The sequence below is a fragment of the Thalia democratica genome, chromosome 4, assembly GCF_965202585.1.
Source record: "Thalia democratica chromosome 4, ktThaDemo2.hap1.1, whole genome shotgun sequence".
Classification (NCBI taxonomy): Eukaryota; Metazoa; Chordata; class Thaliacea; order Salpida; family Salpidae; genus Thalia; species Thalia democratica.
The window spans coordinates 43,864,056-43,887,840 of NC_139168.1; the positions used below are offsets into that span (position 1 = coordinate 43,864,056).

Sequence of the window (23,785 nt, forward strand, 5' to 3'; positions counted from 1 at the left end):
TTTTTTTGCTAACATTCGATCCCATCAAGATCCTGATTTAAAAAATAAAAGACCTGGATCCAGTTCCTAAATATCCAAAACCATTTTTTTAAGTTTTTATTTTTGTATAAACAAAACACTATTTTTGAAAAAGAGTAATCAAACTAAATTTATCCACAGCATTAGTAACTTTTACGAGTGTTTACAAATACTTTCCCGTTGCAATAAGAATTACAAAAATGACTAATGAAGCCCCTGAAAGTTAATTATTAACTTGCATTTATTGGCGTGTTTCCTTTATTAGAGCATTATATAAAATTTAGTCACAAACCTGATCCTACCAATAGGCCGTACATTGTCTACCCTCTTTTATAAAAAATCTATTGAGTTGAAAATAGCAAACAATAAATTACTTATCCAGTTTCATTTACTTATTACTTAGAGTATATTTCTAATTAACGAATAAGAATTCAAAGTGTAATGTATAGTTTATTGAACAAAATCAAAAAGCGCTCAAAATATTTGGTCCTAGGACCTTGTGCACGAAGAACCTTTTGGTTATCGTATATAACATTAAAAGTTTTCAAATTCTTAAAATACCTAGATCCGGTCCTGGATTTTAATTTGAAAAAATAGGTCTGGATTAAGTAGATAACTACTTCAGAGTGATTTGTATTAATTGTAGCAATACTTTACAAGTATTGAATAAATAAATAACTTGAAGTTATATAAAATGTAATTTGTACTATTAGTGTTGTTTATTTTAAGCAAAATTTTTCTCTACGCTTTTCAATTGCTTGAATTTTAGCTTGTCTTTAAATTGAGTTATATGAACTATAACTATGAGTTACTGATTAAAACTAACTAAAATTCCAAACACCGTTTATATATTTGTTTTAGCAAACCATATCTAGCCAAAGTGTAATATTACTAATTATTTTATTCACAACAAATATAAGCGTCACTAAACTTGTTTTAACTTTTTTTTTGATAAAAATGCTTAAAGAAAATATGAAAAACTTATTGTAATTATTTTTAAACTTTTTAAATACAATAAATTTTGACAAACTTAGTTACTTTAATATTGCTCTAAAATCTTTGATAGTAAATCTAGCTAAACCATTAATAATAATAACAAATCCAACCGCTTATTTGCATTTCTAAATTATAAAAGGTTTCAGGAATAATAAACTACACAAAAATAAATGCAACAGTTACAGCTAAAGTATTGCTTATTTTGTAATACTTTGTTAAGCTTTATTCATGCATGTTATATCGTAAACTGTTATTATTAACATGAGTTGAATTAGTTTTTCCACTTATATTTTAATAGCAAGTTAAATCTGATATTTTAGGTCAAAAGCTGATACATTTAAAGTCATACCGTTGATCGAATCAAACTATTAAAAGGGCATTAGTCTTTCTCTTCTATTATATAGGTTTTTAATGATAAAAAATATTTTCTCGTTGCTAAAAAAGTTACAAAAATATTTAACAAAATTTTTTTTTTTCTAAACTTTATTGGCACATGTTTACCTTGATTCAATCAATTTTGATTGATTGATTCATAAAAAATCGCTCTTTCTTTCCATGGCACACCAATGTTTTTCATTCAAAGTAAATTAAAAAATACATTTATAATAAATTTTTCATATAATTCTTATAAAGTTGATATAATAAACGCCATCTTACTTTTACATCAACTTGGTTTCCAAAAGTTGTTCTTACTAATTTTTCAAACACATTTATTGTTTTTAAAATTCTTAACGTTACCTCTGAAGAGCTATGTTATATCGATTGAACAGTTTAAATATTTTGTCAGTGTTCCGAATAAAATACAGCTTTACTTTATAATAAAAAAGTTAGTTTTGAGATTTTTTACAGTCGCTATTGGCTTGTCATAGTTTAAACTTGTTCCAATTTGTTTCGTAATATATTTTCATAATGTATTTCATAATATTATAATGTAAGGTGTTGATGTAGTATCAAAATTGTTTTCAATGAAACAAAAAGAATAATGCATTACAAATATATGGTATTGAATAAAAGTTATAACTTAACTCAATTTTTTAATTGTTTCAATGTTTATGTTTATCGTAATGATTAAAAATTAAACACATTTCAAAACATATTGTTTAATATTTTTTATCAAATTTAAAAAATATTTGTTTTTCAATTTTTTACATTTGGTTATCATTTTAAATTCGTCTTTTTATTAGGAAATTTATTACAAAAAGCATGAATTACTCTTGAATGTTTTATAGACAAGTAACTGCATTAATAGCTAAATTTAATACAAATGTACAGTATAATAGTTTAGCAAGTTGAACCACAATGCATTACTGGTTGAAGATTGTCTTGAAAATTATTGGTGATAGTCGTGTGGTTTCGCACTTGTAGAACAATGGTGAAAGCATTTCATGTAGGACGCCGAGATATTACTGCTAGTTATAAGAAGAAAAAATATTTACATCTGTTAAGTCATTTAGAAATGGTTAAATTATTTTTACTATATTCTTCTAGAGAGCGGATCACTTTAAACTACATCATTTTAAACGTTTGTTTTTTTAACTTGATCAATTTAAATTAAACCATATGAAACTTGATCAATTTAAATTAAACCATATAAAACTTGATCATTTTAAACACCATCATTTTAAACTTTATAACTTTTTATCTTCGTATAAGAAGCTGTACATATATTGACTGATATGCTTGTGCTTTTTTCCTAAATTTTAAAAGTTTGAATATTTAAATAACAGAATGTGAACAAGTAGCTTTGATTGTTTTAGATATACAGTTTTTGAAAACTGTGCTTTTCTTGACTAGATCCCTGACTAATTACTCAACCACGACATTACTACATTGACACTTTCTTTTGATTTGTTACTAAATTACAAGTTTTTATTGCCTTTTTATTTATAATACTTTAGTTCTACCAGTGCTAAAATAACTTACTTTTACTATTCAGTTTAAAACCTGTAAAAACTTGTTGTAATTTAGCACTAATTAAAAAATATTTCCTTATATTAACTTTTGATACTAAAGTTTTATGGTAAAATTATTATTTGTATTTAATGACTTTTCAATTTTTATAAATTAAAACTTTTATAATAAATTATCACATTAAGAAATAAATTAAAATTCTAAGTTTAAAGAAACTTTTTAAAGGATACTACAATAATATCTAAAAATTGTTAGTGGCTAACATTTAATTTATAAACAATTGTCAAAGTTATAGTTATGGTCTATAAAATATATGGTAAGTATTTTACAGAGTAAGCTAGTTACCATAATGTCTGTATCAGTTGAGTAAGTTAAAACCATTTTCGTTTCAAACCTCCTTTATAAAAAAATTTAAAAAGATGAGACACTTCAAATGTTATAACATTAATGTTATAAAAATATACTTTTATTTAGATTATAATTTACAATTTCTATTACATACTCATAGTTACTAACTACATTTTCTAAAGAGTTTTATTTAAAGCTAACTTTAAAAAACAGCTTTGTTAATGAACAGAAAAATAGTGCCTATACTCGCCATTGCTTTGTTTTTTTTTTATGATTTTATAGTTTAATTCAAGACAACATTGTATTATCGTGATACGTGACCAATTATTTTTTTAACTTGTTTAAATAACTTCTAACTCGTTGTAGGAAACTTATAAAACATTTAATTAATAATAAGCAACAAGTCATATTTTGTATGCACTTTTGTTCTTTGTAAAAACACTAGAAAAAGCTAAAAGTTAATAAACTAAAATATATTTTTATTGTGGACAAATTAATTGATAAACCTTACTAGGTAAATAACTTATAGCCCTAAAGGTAATAATCTGAATTATTTTTTGTTTAGCTTTTTTTCCTTAAAATCTGTTTCTAAAAGCGTTTACAGTAATTTTTATGAATTGTTTTACTTCTATCATGATGATCAAAATAAAATTATAAAAATATTTTTTGTTTAAATTTTGTAGTTATTTACACGGACAATTTATGACGAGAAATAAAAATAGTTAAGCCATCAATAACTAACTAATACAAAATGTTGTGACTACTGTCATTTAATGACGAAAAACTATTATGCTTAAAAAGCCGAAGTGTAATATTTTTAGAATTTTGAGCTTTACTAATTAAGTTCTTATACGTAAAATAATAAAAATTAAATTATCGCGTTTAAAATGATCCAGTTTATTATGATAGAGCTCAATAAATTGTTACAAGATATCTTTGACTTCTAAACTTAAAAAGTATTTACTAAAGACAACTCTGCTTTGTAAACAAATTTAATTATTGCTACAAAGTTGTTGCTAAATGACATCATATATGGTGTATAAAACAATAAAAAGTTTGTATCTTATTCAAAAGTATCAGCAAGCGATTAAAAAATTAAAACTTAACCCAAAGTTGAAATCTGAGATCCTTCTATATAAAACTTATACTGACTTTATTTAACTAATACCAACGAATATTGATTAAAACACTATCAAATATAATTTGATATAGATATTATTTGTACCAGCAACGAATTAAAAACAAAATTTTCAGCATTTTAGAGTTTTTAAAATGCATAACTTATTAATGATATGTCAAGTTTTAATTTTTGTATATCAATTGAAATCATAGAAAGAGCTGTTTATACTAGAGCAATTATTTTAATTTTATGTTTGTTAAATATAGTATATTAAAAAACTAGTAATATTTTTAAGAACTAATCTGAAGCAATTATAGTGGTATAATACTAAAAAAATAATCATTGCACAGTTTTATGATCTTTAATGTCAAGTACTGCATTTTAAAGTTATTTTAGTAGTATAAGTTTAGTTTTAAAAAAAAATTTATAAACATTCTACAATTTTCTATTCCAATATGAAATAATTGTATTAAACAAATTGGAATTTTTCACCGCATTGTCACCAGTTCTTCGGAGCTAGTGGGATGTATTGCAACACAATTATCAAAATCCTGCTTTGTAGCTCCCATCTTGATAGCAACACCGAATCCTTGCAGCATTTCGTCACAACCCATACCTTGCATGTGAAGTCCGACGACCTAATAACAAAAATGGTGTTTAACTGTAACTATAGTATTATTTAGTAAAGTAAATCAAAAATATAAAAACGCATAAAATTTAGCTAATTGTTTGTATGAATGTAATCGTACCAAAGCTAAATGTAATACATAATATGAATAATTTTTGAAAGAAAACTAAAAAACTATAGATTATAACGGGGAGTTAGCTCTTGGTTCAATATCATGTACTTATAAGATTGTCCAAATAACTAATAATTATATTCCTCGCTGAAGAGACTAGCTTTTTCACTAGTTTGATGCACTAAACTTTTTGTATAAGTCTTTTTAAATTTAGTTGCAAAAATCATCCTATATATTTGTAAACAATTAAAAATGCAAACAAATAACAATATTTAAACGAAGAAAGTTTTTTTCTTTATGCTCAACATAACAAACTAAGAATACTGACAAAGTAAAAACAAAAAAAAAACTGTGAATGAATACAAAACCATCATCATGTTATATAATACCTAAAACTTTTTTGTTTCCGAATCTTCTAAAAACTTAAATCTGGCAATTTATTTTAATTTTCATAAATATACAAAGAATAATATAAAGTAAAAACAAAATTCATTTAAAATATATAACTTATTGTACTTTTAAAAGTTACAAAAAACTAAAATCAATTGACCAAAAATATACCGAATTGTAATTGTTTTACTTACTCAACTGATAGACTATAAATAAACTTGACCTTATAAAAATATCAACTTGGTCATAAAGCGATTTATATTCAAGGTTACCAAAGGTTTTTTGTAAATTTCTTCCATGTTTTCAGAATTTCTTCAAAGTTTTTAAAAAACAAGATTTTTGGTCAATTTTAAGTATAAAAGTGAAACATGGACGTTGTCTAGCGTGCAAGATAAGAAAATTAATACCTTTCACCTATCGTCGCATTATTAGAATTGCATGACAACAAAAGATCACCAACGAGGAATTATTGAGACGTAATAGTCTTACCACCATGTACTTTACCCTCAGTCAGCGCAGGCTTCGATGGCTCGGTCATGTCCTGAGGATTGGTGCTGAGCGAATCCCAAAGTCTTTGTTGTGTGGTGAGTTGGTCGCTGGCAAACGCAACCGAAGTCGTTCAAAATTACGTTTTAAGGACGTATGCAAGCGCGACCTAAAAAGCTTGAATATAAGAACTGATGAGTGGGAGTTGCTTGCAAATGACCACGCCAAATGGAGATCTACTGTAAACAAAAAGACTGAAAGAAAATAAAAAGAATACTTTAAGAAACCGAAGAAGATGAAGAAATGAGAAGCAGAATGAATTTCATTTATTTTTTTGCTTTTTATTAATATCTGTTTATTTTATTTACTGCATCACTGTGCTTTTTAATTTATAATTATCATTTATTTTTATTCTCCATGCACAATTACGCATAGCCGATCTCGGCTGATAGCGGGCCTTTTATCATCTTAAATAGTATAATAACAATGAAAACATACTGTAAAGCTAATTCAAATGTGTTTTTTGATTAATAAAAAATTTGATAAAACATTTTTTTTCTTATAATTTTTTTTTAATATTTAATTGAAATTTTGTCACGTCATATGTAAAAATTGTTTAAAATTCCAGGTTTTTCAATGTTTTTTAGTGATTTTTGTTCGAGATTCTGTTTTGTTTTTCTAAAACTCCAGGTTTTTACAGGTTTTTTTGCAACCCTGTATATTGCTAATCATCATACAAAGGACTATTTTATTTTGCGAACAGTAAAACTATAAAATAATTAAATAATGTATGATATTTTATTTTTACAGTAAATTACAAAACAATGTTTCGCTAAAAAGGGCCTGTCAGTTACAAAATAATTTTCAAAAATTATTTTCAAATAAATGATTAAAATATAAACTATGAATTATAAACTAAAAATCATATTAAGAAGTACAACAAAACATGGCTAAATATTATTAAGTTTAGTTAGCATGTTACATACAGTCACCTCTCGCAAATCTACGCACTTGTTTGGTTACACACTTTCATTTAGTTACGCATTTTAGAATTCTCAAAAAATAATAGTTTGAATTTAAAAACAGTTTTTTGGTAACAATAAGGAAAGGAACATTTAATGAAAATTTAACGTAAATATTTTGAAAAAGATAGGAATAATACGTTTTTAATAAAAATTATATTTTGCATTTTTTATTTGTGTCTTCCATAAGAAACTTATTGAACTAAATGGCTTTAATTTTTATACTTTAGATGTGTTAGCCTACTTTTATATAAAAAATAGTACAATGTTCGATTAATTCCTAACACTATTTATGAAATAAAGTTTTATTTCAATTCGATAAATCTTTTATCTGTAACTAATTTGTTTCTTTCAATTTAAGACTAAATTTGTCTTGCATAGTACTAGAGAAAGATTTTTTTCTAATACCATGCAAAACAAGTTAAATTTTAGGTGGGCAAGGAACAAAGTAGAAAAAAATACTTTATATATATGAAAAAAAAAATTATTGGAAAACTTTTTAGATATATGTACAAGTTAAATGAAAACTACTTTTGTGAACAAAAAAAGTGAAAAAGTACGAAAACAGTCTTTAATCAAATGCATAAGAAAACATCCAATGTTTGAAACTTCTCGCTTAGTCACGTTCTCTCGTTTAGCTACGCACTTTTGCTGTGGACACAATGTGTGTAGATTCGCGAGAGGTGACTGTATCTTTACTTATTCATGTTTTGTTTTACTTTGTCTGACTTTTTAAAACTAATAAGTTTTGGTATTGTAGAACTGCTCTACTTTATATCTTTGGTCATAAACTGAAATCTAAAGTTGGCAAAAATAAAAAACTTTTAATTTCGATACTCAATCAATTATACATTGCAATATACCCCTATGTCCCTAGTATATATCAAAGAAAGAATTTTATTCTTTTGCTTATACATTAATTTATATAGATTTAATGTATAACTAAATTTTGATGCAGTTTTGACTAATTATTATTTTAAACTTTTATATTATTTTATTAGGTTATATTATTTTATATATTAAGTTATATTATTTTAAACTTATACTTTACATTTTAATATACTATTATATGTTCGATTTAAAAATTATTTACAAATAACAGACTATATAAAGCTTTTGAAGTACTTAAAGAATTAGTTGTTTACAAAAAACTAATAAAAAAGTAATGATAAAAGTAAAACAATAAACCTTTTTTGATCTAAAAGTACATGAAAAATACATTTTTAAAACATGGTAAGTGTTCAATCATAGAAATTTAGATTTCAGCATTAAATCGTAGTTACTTTTTATACTTATGAATTTAATCAAATCAATAAATATATTTCATAAATAAAGTTAAGTTGTACAAGTATTGAACTCATTTATTAAAATTTAAAAGACTTACTATTATTTGTGAAAGGAGCCCTTTTATAACCTACAACCAAACTAATCAATCAATTTGAAATATGTTCTATAAACTTTACAAAACATGAGCACATACTTTTTCATCAGCACCAGCACAAACCAGTTTCATCACACAAGTTTCTTTTCTACTCGTCATGGCGAAATACATGGGAGTGAACTTGGACTTGTATATCCTTATTTGGTCATCACCATACTTTTTACGGGCTTCAGCTAAAAGTATGAATATAATAAATGTAATAAGCACCTTCTAGTTTACTTTTTTGCTTGTTGGTTATTTAACGAGAACATTAGTGCTTTTCTATGCCGTGAAGTTTACAAAACTTAAATAAAAAAAGTTTATAAAGAATCAATATTTTTAATTCTATTTTCAGCAATAATTTATTTACACTTAAATTGTAAATTATAGAAATTACTTTGCAAAATAAATTTAAAAAATTAAATTCTTATTTTTTAAGTAAATAAAGTGAAAAAGCAATATCTTTATTTATTTAAATTTATTATTCACAAAAAAAAGCTAATGCCAAGCTTAACAAAATGATAAAAATAAAATCTTGCTTTTTCTGATAAACACATTATAGTACAGTTATACTACTAGATAATTAAATCATAAGGCACAGTTCTAGAAAGCTTTTACTTTTCAATTACCTTCTGTAAGACCGATAGTACCCACAGGAGGGTGACTGAACACAACGGTAGGGATGTTGTCGTAATCAAGCTTCCAATCTGACTTTCCATCAAAAAGTCGATGAGCAAGTTTTCTCCCCGCCGCTATTGCAGCTAAGTTTATTTTTATTATTTAAGTTTTTTTTTTCAAAACTTGACTAAAGTACAAACTTATAAACGAGATTAAATAAATAAATTTTTATTACAAACCAATGGAGCACAAACTGATTGTTTGTTCAGTTCTTTAATATTTTTTAGTAATGTTATATTTTTATAACTTCGCTTTACAATTGCTTTTTAACTAAAGAAGCAAAAAACCTGGAGTGAGGAATGCTTTTCCCTGAACATCGCCAACTGCATACACTCCTGAAACTGACGTGTTCTGGAACTCATCAACTTTTATATACCCTTTATTATCTATTTCCACTCCCTAAAATGTTGCTAAAATGTTAAAAAGGTATAACAACTTAAACTCATAGTCTTCCAGTACATATGATTTAAATTTATAGCTTTATAAAAAATTATCAAGTCTTCTAAAAATATATTTACTAATATAAAACTATTAACTTTCTTTGAACTTAATGCACAATAAAAAAATGGTAAAAAAAAGAATAAATTAAGAAATTTTTTAAAACAAAGTACAAGTAGTATACTTATTTTGTAAAAGTATTGTAAAAAATGACTAAGATAACAATTTATTGAAATTGATTATGTTCTTGTTATGAAACTCTTGACTACTTGATAAGTTACTCATGAACTTGTAGTAATAAAAAACTGTTGTTGTAAAACTAAACAAGAACTAAAACAATTAAGCACGGGATTAAATAGAAAACTATTATTTCTAATTCAAAATCGATTAACTAACTTTAAAAAGTAACATGTTCTTATGATAACATAGTACTGATTGTGTAATAAATTATTCTTAGTTGCAAAAATCTCACAGTCTTAACTTCTTTAAATAACAATTAATCAATAGATAATTATTGAACTATAACCTAATGTAAACTTTATATTTTATTTACTGACCACTATTTGAATAAAATATTTAAACCGGACCAGCGGATCATTCTATTTTTTCCCTATCAACATGTAATGTTTTTTTGATTATTTTAGTAAATAAATTTAAATTAAATAACAGTTTATTTAACGTATACGCAAAAGTTACAGAAATAAATTAGTTTTCTCTGTAAGACTAAATTCAGATTTTTTAGTATTTAAAAATTTAATTAACAAAATAAAATTTTCAGTTTTAGAACATAAACTACACAAATAAAATTAACAACATATAAACTATAAAATAAAACTTTCAACTTTAATTATTATCTTTTTAGTTTAACTAACTATTTTTTCAAGGCCAATATTATTAGTAGCGGAATTCCGTCCGATAGCCCATAACAAACAGTTGACGTTTTGTATAACTTCTTTTTTAGGGTCATTACCAGGCTCAGTTGTTTCAACTTCTATATCAAGAGTTGAGTCAGCATTTTTTATTACTTTTTTTACCTGTAGTAAGAAGTTGTTAGTACTAAATAGATATCTTGTAAAAGCAAATAGACTTGTTCAGACAGTTAATCAATTATCTAATTTAATAAATGAAGTAAGAACATAGTTTTTAAGTAGACAATAAAGCACATAATTAATAGTTCATCTTTATGGCATCTGTAAAACTTTAAATATATAAAAACTGTAAAAAACGGCTAACAATAAAAAACTTTTTATGAACAATAGTAAATATTAGAAAAAGTTACTTACGTTTTTAAGTAAAAATTGCTAAAGATGTAAATAAATGTAAAAGAACACTTGATCTGTTTACTTTTAGATGCGACAAGGTTTTAAATTATTAACAATGTAATAAAATTACTATCTCAAATTCAAGTACTGAAACTTGCATTAGTATATTTTCCTAGCTTAATACCATCGGATGCTAGTTTTTCAGTTACGTTTTCGCTAATCATTTCATCAAAGCTACGTAAAACTTTGTCATTTCTAATCAGCATATTTGTTTCGGATCCAAGCGCATTCAAAATACCAGCCATTTCAACTGCTATGTACCCGGCTCCAACTATTACACTTTTCCTTAGAAATTTAAGTAGTTTTAAATAAGCTTTTTAATATTGTACAACATTATTACACAGCAATTTGTTACTTAATTTGTATACTTTATTTACGAAAGTCAAATTACTAATATTGGAAAAAAAACTTCGTAAAACATTTAGCTTAACTTCAAAAACAAAAAAATTCTAGTGTAATATATTTAATTGCATGAGATTTTTTTTTATTTGTGATGATTATAAAGTGCAAATTAAAGCAATCTGCAGTTAATGGACCTCTTAAAAGAAAAAAGCTAGCCTAAGTTACAAAAAAATAGCCTGAGCAAACCTGACTTTGTCAAAAAATAAAGTATTAAAAGTCAAAAACTGAATAAAAATAACTTTAAACAAATTTGAATACCCAAAAATAAACAAAATAAAAACAATAGGGCTTAATAACTAGAACAAAAAAGTAAATAAATAAATAAAAAATAAGTCAGAAAATCAAACATCAAATTAGCTTTAGTCTTAAAAAATATTCAAAGAAGATTGTTTAACTTGAGTGGCCTTAGTAAGTTGCACTCCTAAATCCAGCTAGGTAAGTAAAGCTATCAAATTTTTCCAAAAACTAAACACTGTTCAAAAGCTAAAAAGACTATAAAAATAGTAGTGGGAACTTTAAGTACATACTTAATTGAAAGGACTAAAAAAATCAAATGCAAATAACTTGGGAAGATCTTCAAGTTCAAAAAAACCGTCACTGGTAATTCCATGTTCTGCACCTTCAATGTTATATGGTACTGACGGGTATCCTCCTAAAACATATCAATGTTGAAAAATATAAGAAAATGTATAGAACCAACAACGATTTCATAAATATATAAAGATATTGATCAGACATATCAGATTAATACATAAGTTAAAAAAAACAATTTACAGCTTGAACATAAAGTCCTTGTGCTTATTAAAATTTACAGCTAAAAATTAATAAAATAATTTTAGATCGTTCAATTTAAAAATTTAATTTGTTCTTTTCATAACTTTATAAACGTTCTTTTACTAGTAAAACAGAGACAATAATTAAGCTTCTTTGTGCAGGAAGACAAATTATGAGATTAATAAGCTGTTGAAGGTGGAAAAATCCGCAGCATATTATGTTTTAATAAGATTCGAGGAGCTTGGTACACTTATAGACCTAGCTTGGAATAAAAGACTACCCAATTTTTAATCAAAAAAAGTTTAAAGCTGTCAACGAAAGGTTAAGAAAAAATATAAGAGATCCGCGAAACAAATGGGTGTTTATTCTTTTTATTCTACTTATGGCCCACCTTGTAGTTGTTAACTTGAACTTCATTAACATTTATTAAAATAACAATCAATAAGATATCAATCTTTAAAAACAATGTTAAAAATTTTTAATATTTCAAAACTTCAAGGTTGTTGTTAAACTAAAAATACAATAAAAAATTACCTCAATTACAATATTAATTTTTATACTCAACTTGAAAAGATAAGTATTTAGCCCTACAAAAAACTGGTTGTTAATAAAACAAAAACTTGATTTCAAATCAATTTAAGGTATGTTATATCATAAACTTAAAAGTTAAAACTTCGAAAAAAATACAACAAAATTTAAGGACTTTGCATTTTATTTTCATATTCACTTTTTTTGATAACATCTTTTAAGTAGTGAGTTACATACAAATATATTGTTTTTACTTTAATTAAAGCTTTGACGCTTATTAACCATTAGTATAAAAGTTTTTGAAATAATAAAGCAACTCATTGTTAAATATAATAATAAAAAGAAGTTAATGTAAAATTACATAATTAAAAAATCAAAAATGTAGTTTAATATACGCTTTAATAAATAAAATTAAAAAGATATTGTTGAATTAAAGTAAGCAAATTTTACACTATTTAATACTATGAAAAACGATATAAAAAAAATCAAGATCATCGTTCTCAGCAAGTCATAAAGTAAACAACTTCAAAAACTGAATAAAAAACAAACAAACCACGCACCAACGGCAATTAATATGTGAGGCGCGGTAAATTTCTTTCCATCAACCTCCACCACTGGGTGAGGAGATTTTTCTCCATTGAAAACAGCATGACCAAACACTTTCTCAACGTTTGACTACACACAAAGTACTTTTATTAGAAAAAATATTCAATAAGAAAACAACAAGTCTTAATTTCTACAAAAACATGTTAAAAATAATTAAAAATTGTTTTTTTTATTGGAAAGCACTTATTTTATATTATTCACGTAAACAGTGTTATAGTATACCAACACTTTTTATTAGTATCGAAGATTTCAATTGCCATAAATATTTTTGGTTTGTTATAAGATATATACTACCAAAACTTATTTTAAACATTCATATAAAATGTTAAAAATCTTATTCGTATTGAAATTCTGTTTTTTTAGTTTGTTTAAAAGAATATATACAATTATAACTATCTGAAACTACAAATTAATTTAATTATTCAAAAAATTTACAAAAAATTATATTTTACAACAAAAGCTTAGGCTAGACTTTGTGTTAACTTTTTTTTGAAATATTTATAGCTGTGATTCAAAAATAGTATAAAATTGTATTTTTTCTTATAAAATACTTTAGTTATATCTAACAAATTAGTGTTTATATATAATAATGGTTGAAAACAACATAAAACCTATTGATAAAACTATAACTTCAAATGCATATTTACAACAACAAAAGAAACTAAAAAATATAAAAATAACAAGTTTGGACAAAAGTGAATCTTAATATAAGTAAATTATTAAGCAAACAAAACTAGTAATGTTAATACCATTTGAGGTGAATTGAATTTTTCTTATTCAATGGTTTTTAAAGCTTATCTTAATTTTCAGCAAGAACTCACGAAAATTTATTTAGTTTTTTTTCATATATTACAATTCTATACTTTAAGGGTTTGAATATATTTCTCTACATCAGAGGTCGGCAGGCAGTTGGTGCTCGCGGGCCAAATTTCAAGTTTCCAAAATCTTCGCGGGCCGCAGTTTTAGTGATAGTAACAAAAAAAAATTATTCAGTTTTTTATTTTTTAAGACTTTTAGCTACATATAGAATACCTATTTAAATTATACATAATTAATGGAATACAATTTTCATAAACTAATATACTCAAGGCTTGATAACTATGTACTATCATTAAAAGTTAATAAGGTTAACTTAATATATTTTTTATTTTACTTACAACCTAACTATCTATAAAAACCAAGCTTTAAAACCATCTATAAGTCACTTTTATATATTTTTTATATTGTCAACCACTTTTTTATATTTTTAAAATTTCAACTGTTGAAAATATTTTTTGTGTTTTAAATAATTTGCATTTTAAAAAAATTCAGTAACTAGTTAACTAAATAAATTTAATACTTATATGTTATGTAGAAAAATATAAGAATTTTTTAACATAACTAGTGCTTGAACACTTTAATAAAAAACCTTATTAACAATTAATTAGTCGTTTACATGGTTCCCACTTTTAAAGCAAAAATGTCTGAATTACATAAAACCAGCCTGAGTTTATTAAAAGTTAAATAAGCCAAAAACTTGATTTGAAAAAACAAAAGCTTAAATACTTAACTAAAGTATAATCATAAAAAAGTACAAAATATTTAAAACGAAAAGTAAAAATTATAATTAGTAAACTTCACTAAAGCCATAAAAACTATTCTGAGAATTCAAAGATTTATTTAAAGTGTTTGAAATAAAAATTTCACACGTACACCTAAGTTTTCTAAAATGTCTTAAATAGGTTTAACCAAGTGTAAGTTTTTCTACTAGTTTGTTTCTTTGGCAGCCCTGTTTTAAATAAAACTCACGAAATATAGAAGATAATTGTAGCAATTATTTATTGCTTTATCTGCAATAAAAACATTGCTTGTAAAAAAGAGTATATTAGAAAAATAAGACAATTTATAAAAATCACAAAACGTTAATTAGGAGTTGTTGCGAGAAACGAAAAAAAAAAGTAAATTGCTCAAGTTACTTTTAACAAAGCATACTATAATCTTCAGTAACTACAAACTTATTAGAAAAATTTGTCAAGGTAAGTTATAAAGAAGCAAAAGTAAATACTCCAAAGGAGACACCATTTAGATTTAAAAATTTTTTTAAAGAACTTGTGTTGGTGATAGTAAAAGTTTTGTGTTATTTTTTTCAGTGACAACAAAAAGTCGCTCTTAGACAATTTCTGATATTTCAAAGTCAAATAAATCAAATTAGGACTTTAATCGATCTATTAAGATGAAAGCAACAACAAACGCTGCTCATCTGAAAATATTTATTTGAGATATTTTTACCAACTTATTTTTTTTAAGTATTATTAAAAAATGTGCTTTAAAAATGAGCATCTCTGTACATTGATGTGCGTAGAAATAAATTAAAAACACACAGAAAACTTATAAAAAGGTTATGTCAAACAAAAATAATTGTGCTATTTTTAACTCTTAGAAAGAATGTAAACAGTTTCAGGGCCGCATAAGGTTTTTAAGAAACTTTTTCCAGCTTTTCTAAATATAATCCATGTTTTTAAAAGTGCAAGTTTTTTAGTCTATTTTTAGTATAAAACTAAGTTTGAAGTAAAAAAACTTTCTAAAATAGTATAGCAAGTTAAAAAGATACTGTTAGGCGACTTTAAATGTGTTTTTTAGTAAATAAAATTGTTGAGAACAAAAAACGTATTATATGATAGATCTTTTGTGTATGGTCAAAATTTCATTAATTTACATGTAAAATTTGTTTAAATCTTATAGTTTTTTTCAAAAATTCTCAAGTTCCAGATTTTTTAGCCTAAATTGTCAAATTTCAAGTTTTTTCAAAATTCAAAGTTTTTTGGCAACAATGATTGTTCACATTTATATGTAAACAATAATAAAAATTATATTTCCAATTATAGCAGCTGCAAGACTTAAAACTTAACATATATCATGATTAAAACCAAAGCTGTGAAATGAACGAAACATACATCATAAGTTTACTTTGTTACTCTTCAAAGCAAAAATTCCTGCCTGGCTGATCGAAAAACTATCGTTACATTTTAGAATAAAAAAAAAAGTTTAATTCATAAACTGAAAAACGGCTATACTTGCATGATATTCGAGAGGTTTATAAACTAGCCTGACTTAGTCTGAGTGTGTAACAATGTTAAGTTGTTTATTTGCTTAAATTTAAACAATTTTAATTATTAATACACAGACTAAACAAATTTATCATCCCTAAATCTAGTTTGTATTAAATAGGTATTTCCAAAAAAGATCACCTGTGTATATAAGTGTGCAATGAAATGCAAAGAAATTAACTTAAGTTGTCAAAAGTTTTGTTTGTAAAACTAAAATTTATACTGAACAAAAACTAAAATATTTATGTCATATTTATTGATTTAAATGTGTCTGTACATTCTTAGATATTGTATGTAAAAACAATTATGATCAAAAATTATGCTTAGATTGAACTTAATCTAACTTAAATAATGTTTCAAAATTGTTCTAAGAATGACCATTTCTGTACATTGGTGTGCATAGGAATTAAAATAAAGTGCACATAAAACTTATACAACATTTTAAATATGTTAAAACCTAAATAAAACAAACCATTTTACTTTTTTTTAATGATTTTGTGTACTTTTAAATATAGTGATAAAATATCTTGGTGTAAGTTACATACTAAGGAAAATATATAAACTGTAAAGAAATGACATTTTTGTTAACTATTGTCCATTACTTTTGTACACAAGGGAAAACATTTGCATTTTATTCATTTACTTAATAGGTGTTATATAAATAACATTTTAGTACTTTTAAAACTGTTTTTTTCAGACTATAACTTGTTATTGTAAGAAGAAAGTTATTATAAAACTGAGAAAAAAAACAACTCAAATGCTAATCTGTCTTTTTTACATTTTTAACACAAAGCAGTTAAGCCTTTTAATAGTATCAAAATGTTATACAAGAACTTCGAACGAAACTAATAAAATTCTAATAAACTACGACATTTTTACCATAAAATATTGAACTTAGAATACATTTTTGCTCAGCCGGCCACATTTACATGCTCACGGGCCGCAGAAATTTCTTTCGCGGCCGCATTCCATTCAAAAAAAAATCGTGCTCGCGGCCCGCAGATTGACCCTTCAAGGGCCGCAAATGGCCCGCGGGCCGCAGTTTGCCGACCCCTGCTCTACATGTACCAAATTTTACTTTTATCTTTTAAAATTGCACTTAGCAGACATGATGGTTAAAAAACAGTTATAAACTTTTTAAAGTAATAATATTTATTTTTTTTCCAATCGGTCTTGCTTATCTAAATCTAAAGGATTTAAGTAGTTGTTACAAACAATACTAAGTTACAGTATTTATTTTTATTTGTAGTGTTAAATTTGTTTAACTTAAATATTAAATATTTCATTTGTTTCACAATAAAACCCTGACAACCTAGGATTTTTATCTAATAAGGGCAAAAACTTTAGAAAATAACTTAAGAAAGTTAAGAATTTTATGAAAAATAATAGTTATAAGCCAAACTAAGTTATTTTTAAAAGAAACTATATATTTTTTGTATTTTTGAAATTGATTTTTTTTTAACATGTGAAGACTAAGCAGTCATATGGGGTGCGGAACAACATCAACTACAATGTATACAGTTATCTCTCATACTTAAATATTTCATCTAATCGTAATATTTTTAACATACCTGCATTCTATATAAAATACAATAACATTCAAGATAGTTTTAAATTGGTCTTTACCCCCTACATGGTTGCCACAGATCAAGCTGAGAAAAATTTCCTGTCTTTTTCCTGACTTTTTACCAAAATTTTCCTGACTTTTCTAAATGAAACTCCTAATTTAAACTTGTTCTAAAATACATAATCTAACACTTGAAACTATATGTAGCTTTTAATCTTATTTTAATATAGGTTAAAACAACATTTTTTTGTTGCATTCAATCATCAAACTTCCATTACATCACTTAACCCATCTGTGTATGGTTGATGTACTTGCAATAAACAGCTCTATCAGCAAAATACTTATATTATTTTACCTTATAAACACAGCTTGTCCAGTTTGTCCATTCCAGCAAGATGTTTTCGAAATGTGGTCCAAGGCCAAAATTTATCATGTATGATAATTTTGTTGGGGCCATCTGACATGACTGTGCTATTGTACTGTCAAGAAACATTTTTTTGTTCAGCTCCGCCAGTTTGTTACACGAACTGGCTGGGTAATTGTGCTTGACAGTGTGTAAGCCCATCAAATTTTATTGGTTGTGGTTTGTGACTTACTTTCCAAACCTATTGATGGGCTTACACCGCTGCTCTACAACTTACTACTCTGCCGCTGCTCTCACCACTTAACCCATTGGAGCTTGATCCAGCACTATAGAAAAATTAATGGATTTGGTGAACTCCTGGCCTTTTATTTCTATGTCCAGCTTCATTCATATGTACAGTGAGTGCTTTTTTTCTCATATTTGACAGTTACAGAGTTACATGAACACTACTTGCATTTAAACTTTTGTGTATATATCACAGTTTCACTATGGAAGTGTCCTTGCTACAGATCATCAATACTAAAAAGCTTAATGCTTGTTCAAGTAGGGTACTTGTTCAATATGTTAATAGAAAAATTGTGCAGTTTTATTAAGGATATTTTATTAATTTATACCAGTTGAAGGCATTGGAAACTAAATAATTTTGTAAATTTCTAGGTATTTTCTATAACTTTAAAGAATTTTTAATTAATTTTTACCGTTTCAAGGCTTTGGAAAATAAGGAAATTTGTAAATTTAAACTGACAAATCTGACATTTTTTTTTAATTTTATCAAATTTCCTGACTTTTGTTTTTTTATTTAATTTTTCCTGACTTTTCCTGAATTCCTGACTTTTCCTGACCATGTGGCAACCCTGCTCCTATGACGTTGTCATGCTATGACTTATATGATGTTATATTTTGGATTAATATAAGTAGCAGGATTGCCACTCGTTTTTTCAAAAAATTTTCCAGGTTTTTAAAAGTACACATTTTTGGGTTTATTTTTAGTTTAAAGTTAAGTTTAAGGTAAGAAACAGTGTTAAACAGTATAAAAAGATTGAAAAGATACTGTAAAGCTACTTAAAATGTGTTTTTGAATAAAAAAATGTTTGGTGTTGACAAAAAATTTTTATCTATATGATAAATTTTTTGAGTCAAACCAAAATTTTACTACTGAACATGTTAAAATTCTTAAAAATTCCAGATTTTTCCAGGTTTTTTTCAAAATTTCTTAAATTCTAGGTTTTTCCAGGTTATTTTTGCCTAAATTGTCAAATTCCAGGTTTTTCCAGTATTACAGGTAAAGTAGCAACCCTGAAGTAGGCATATTTTGGAAAATTTTAAACTATTTTATGTTTAAATTCAGACAACAAATAGATAACAAAGAACAACTATTATCATGATGCTTCAATATACAAACAAAGTTTTAACGTTGAATACTGTATAAATATTTTCTTTAATTAGAAAAATAAAACAGTTAAACTCACATTATTAAGATTTCTATCATAGATACCGTTCAATCTTGCAATGTATTGATCTCTCTTTTTTTTGACTACACTATATAAATTCAAGCTTAATTGTAATGACGATAAAAATAATTATAAACTGCAAAGTCATTAAAGTTATACCTAAGTTCTTGCTTGTTACTATAATTTTAAGAATAAAAGATTAAACAAGCTTAAAATGCTTAAAACATTAGCAAAAAAAATCAAAAAATAATAGCATACACATTTTTATTTATTTTCTAAATAGTTCAGAATTTTTGTAGAAAGTTTCTAAAAAAAATAAACCTAGAAATTGAAAGACTTGGAAGAGTTTTATAACTACTTATAATCTATGTATGAACACCTTAAAATTTTATACTTACCTCCAGTCAAAATTAGTATTTCGACTTGTTTTGAATCCATAATCTTCATGATTATGTGAAATTTCCGCATGCATAGCTGTGTAAAACATCACTTTTTTTGGAACACAGCCAACATTTACCTAAGAACACATAAAAAGGGTTATTATTTTTAATTAAGATAAAAATTTGTAAGTTTTAATTCTGACTAAAAAAAGTCGAATCCAAACTTATACTCATAAACATTTAGATAACTGTTTATAATTTCAGTTACAAAAACTCATAAATAAAAGAACATAAGTTATAATTTTTGTTTAAGAGTACAATTAAATTTTAAAACAATACACTTTTCAATATTTAAACTATTACCTTGTCAAAACAGTCAAACAAAACCTATATAAAAGGAGTAAATTAGCTAAATATTAAAAAATTAGTAATTTGTTAGATTTAAACAAATACAGTGACATTAATTTTTTTTAATGCAGTATTCTTATCAACATAATCTTCAACTACACAGTGTAAGTAGTAAAAAAAATATATATAAAAAGCTGACAAAAGTTTACTTTAAAGTATTCTTAAACTAAACTATTTATCTCATTATAGTTTTGCGTCACACCATTTGCTAAGAACTCAGTTCTTCAGGATGATAATAAGGAATATTAAGTATTTTTTATTTACATGCTGAAGAATTGTTTTTTACAATTAAACAGAATTGTCGGATAAACATGTAAATTTTTGTAATGAGTAAAAATGAAACAATTGGCTTGAAACTTTTATTATAACTAAAAAAAACTATCTTAGGTTATTTTATTCTTATTTAATTTATCTAAAAAAACATATATTAAACAATATATTTGAAGTTAGCACTAAAATAATCTGCTTAAAACAAACTAACTTCAACTAAACATGCTTTTCCACTATTTCAATCTACAATGCATTTTCTGCTTAAATTTGTTTAAATTTTTTTATAAAATTATAGTAATTAAACATAATAAAAACAACACTACAATTTTTTTGTAAAAACTAATTTATAAATTGGAAACTAAATCACAAAAAAATGAGTAGATGTTATATAATGTTTAAATTAAACCAAAAAAAAACTAAATATTATATGTTTATTATATATAATTTAAAAAAAATTTTATTAGAAAAATATTTTAATTGGTTTCTAAAATATTATTATTATTACTATTGCAAGTTTATTGTCCATATGATGGACCTAGACATCAAAACCTAGGCCACTTAAACAGAAAGACACATATTGAAAAAAATCGAAAATAAAAATAACACAAAAAGCTCATTTTTTTATAACAAAGATAAAAACATATTTCAATATAATATACATAAAATTTATAGATTAACATAAAAAGCAAAATTTTTAATTACAAATTTATACTTATTTACGCTTTGATGGGAAACGATCAACATGAAGTAATTAAATGCATTGACTAAAAACATATAACATACTAATTATAACTTTTATGTTTCTATAAATAATACCATTATCAAAAATATACAGTATAATTTAGTAAATTTTTTTAATTACCAATTTTATAACATCTTATCTAAGCAAACTTTTTTTTCTTATAATATCTTTAATTCTTACAAATTCAACAAAGTAGTATGACGATTAATAAACTTACAAGTTTACTAAAAGATTTACTGAGCTAATAGTTTTTTTTAGGTCATTTTTTAAATAAAAAAAAGTTTTGAAAATTTTTATTAACGAATTTAAAAAAACATTTTGAAAACAATTTTAACTGAAAACATAAAACTTTTCAGACTATTTAGGATTCTTTAATTACTTAAGGAGAATAATTTTAACTTCAAATAAATAAATAAACTTTCATTTGCTAATTACTTATGAAACCTGACAATACATAGTAAACAGTATTTTCCAAACTAACTAATAAAAACAAAAACTAAACATTATGTATTTCTAAAACAAAAACTATTTTTGTTGTCTAAGTATTAAAATCTTTAACTAGCATCTTGTAATAACTACATCAAAAAAAAGATTTAATTTGTTAAAAATCTACATACCCTACTTTACTATAGCTCAATTTTTTAATACAGCTAAGTTAGTTTATATAACATTTTTAAACTCTTCTTTTAAAATATGTTTGACTTAGATAAACTTATAAGTTAAAAAAAAAAAGCTTGCAAGTTTATACAATTGGATTAAAAATTATAATATGATACTTTTTACTTAATGAAAACAACTTAAAGTTACACAGTTAACAATAGTCTAATATCTGAAAAAATTACTTGAGCAACTCCTTTATTAATATTAAAAGCTATACTTCTACACTTTCGGGTTTTTAAAGTTAATCTCATGATTGTTTTTAAATATTTTTGTTAAACTTTTTGATGCATGATAACACTATTTTAAAATAAAAACAAATATTGCTTTTTGTAAATTTCAAGTTTAATGTATAAACATAAAAAGTTATCTTTAAAAATAGATGTACATTAGTTACAAAAAACAAATTTATATATATATTAAAATTATTTTGATATTTTTGTTTTTAAAAATTAATAATATATAAACATGCTATTCAAACTAACACAAGTACCACCAAGACGACCATGCTCAATAAGAAGTGCTTTTGTGCCAAACTCAGCAGATCTTCTGGCACTAGAAATTCCACCAGACCCTCCTCCAATGACTAAATAGTCTACTTGCTTTACTTCAGCCATTTTCCTGACAATCAGTTATGTTTATTAATTCTTGACATTAATAGTTGTAAACCTAAAGTTGGTTATTAAATGTTATAGTATTTTTATGACTATTATTTTTAAGATTATAAGCATAATAAAATATTTACATTCTTCAAAACTATTATGTTTATGCTAGATATTGTCAATTTTATAATTAATTATAAAAAATCAATTCAAAAAATAACAGTGTATGTTTTGAATTTGAACACAAAATAATACATTTATTTATAAACAGGATATTCAACTAAAACTTAAACTTATCAATTAAGTTTTTTAGTATGTAATACTTTGAAAATTATGTTCAAACTTATCAATTTTGAAAAGATTTAAATCAAAAATGTTAACATTATTTGGAGAATATTCAAGTAAATTTTGTCTACAATGACCATTAGTAACTTTAATATTAATAAGAAGCTTAACTTTTGTAAATTTAGATATGTATTTATAAGTACATTTATGGAATTAAAACTTACAACCTTTTTAACAAGGAATAAGATAAGTAGATTTTCTAAAGTTTTCAGGGAGTAGTATTCTTTTTTATATCTATAAGGTAGCCTTTTTAAAATCTTTTTAATTAATAAATGATGTTTATCTGCTATTTTTAAAAGCTTTTTTTTTAATTGTAAATATATTTAATGGATACAATTAGATTAAATATACTTAGTTAATCAAAACAAGTTAAATAAAAAAGCTAAGTTAGTTATTGTTTTTAAATTAAACTTATATTTAGTTAAGTTAATATAACTAGAAAAAAATTAAAACATTGTTTATTAAAGAAGACAATAAAACTAAAATGTAACAACTTATCTAAGAGACTGTCTCTACTGTAGTTTTGGTTTAAAAATAAACTTGAAAAGCATTTAAAGTGAACTATATACAAGCATAACTGCGTTTAACCTTATACTTGTACTTAAGTGTCTTCTAAGAATGTGTAAGGCTTGAATCGAATTCATTGTATTGTGCTTTGTTATATCAAAATTTTTGATATAGTGCTTTACTAACAATAGCTGTGCATGACATCAT

At 24.6% G+C, this 23,785-nt stretch overlaps 1 protein-coding gene across 2 annotated transcripts; it reads right to left on the reverse strand.

Moving 5' to 3' along the window:
* Positions 1-4,740: 4,740 nt before the first annotated feature.
* Positions 4,741-23,781, reverse strand: LOC145835091 (glutathione reductase, mitochondrial-like). 2 transcript variants are annotated; one of them, XM_082942635.1, is made up of 12 exons: positions 23,660-23,781; positions 22,610-22,745; positions 20,066-20,184; positions 19,686-19,755; positions 13,154-13,268; positions 11,856-11,943; positions 10,988-11,174; positions 10,440-10,601; positions 9,417-9,528; positions 9,081-9,212; positions 8,512-8,645; positions 4,741-5,031 (listed from the first exon to the last, which is right to left on the reverse strand). In XM_082942635.1, exons 1-12 carry the CDS (start codon positions 23,713-23,715, stop codon positions 4,882-4,884), a joined length of 1,461 nt encoding a protein of 486 aa, XP_082798761.1. In that variant the 5' UTR covers positions 23,716-23,781; the 3' UTR covers positions 4,741-4,881. The 2 variants fall into 2 exon arrangements, with proteins under 2 accessions (XP_082798761.1, XP_082798762.1); XM_082942636.1 differs by lacking the exon at positions 23,660-23,781 and adding an exon at positions 23,239-23,359.
* Positions 23,782-23,785: the final 4 nt, after the last annotated feature.

Coding starts and splice junctions, on each gene's coding strand:
- LOC145835091 (XM_082942635.1), bottom strand. CDS start 23,715: ATGAATTCGATTCAAGCCTTACACATTCTTAGAAGACACTTAAGTACA. Junction 19,756..20,065: donor AATACTAATTTTGACTGGAG/GTAAGTATAAAA, acceptor GAATTTATATAG/TGTAGTCAAAAAAAAGAGAG. Junction 9,529..10,439: donor ATATTGGCCTTGAAAAAATA/GTTAGTTAAACT, acceptor GCAACATTTTAG/GGAGTGGAAATAGATAATAA.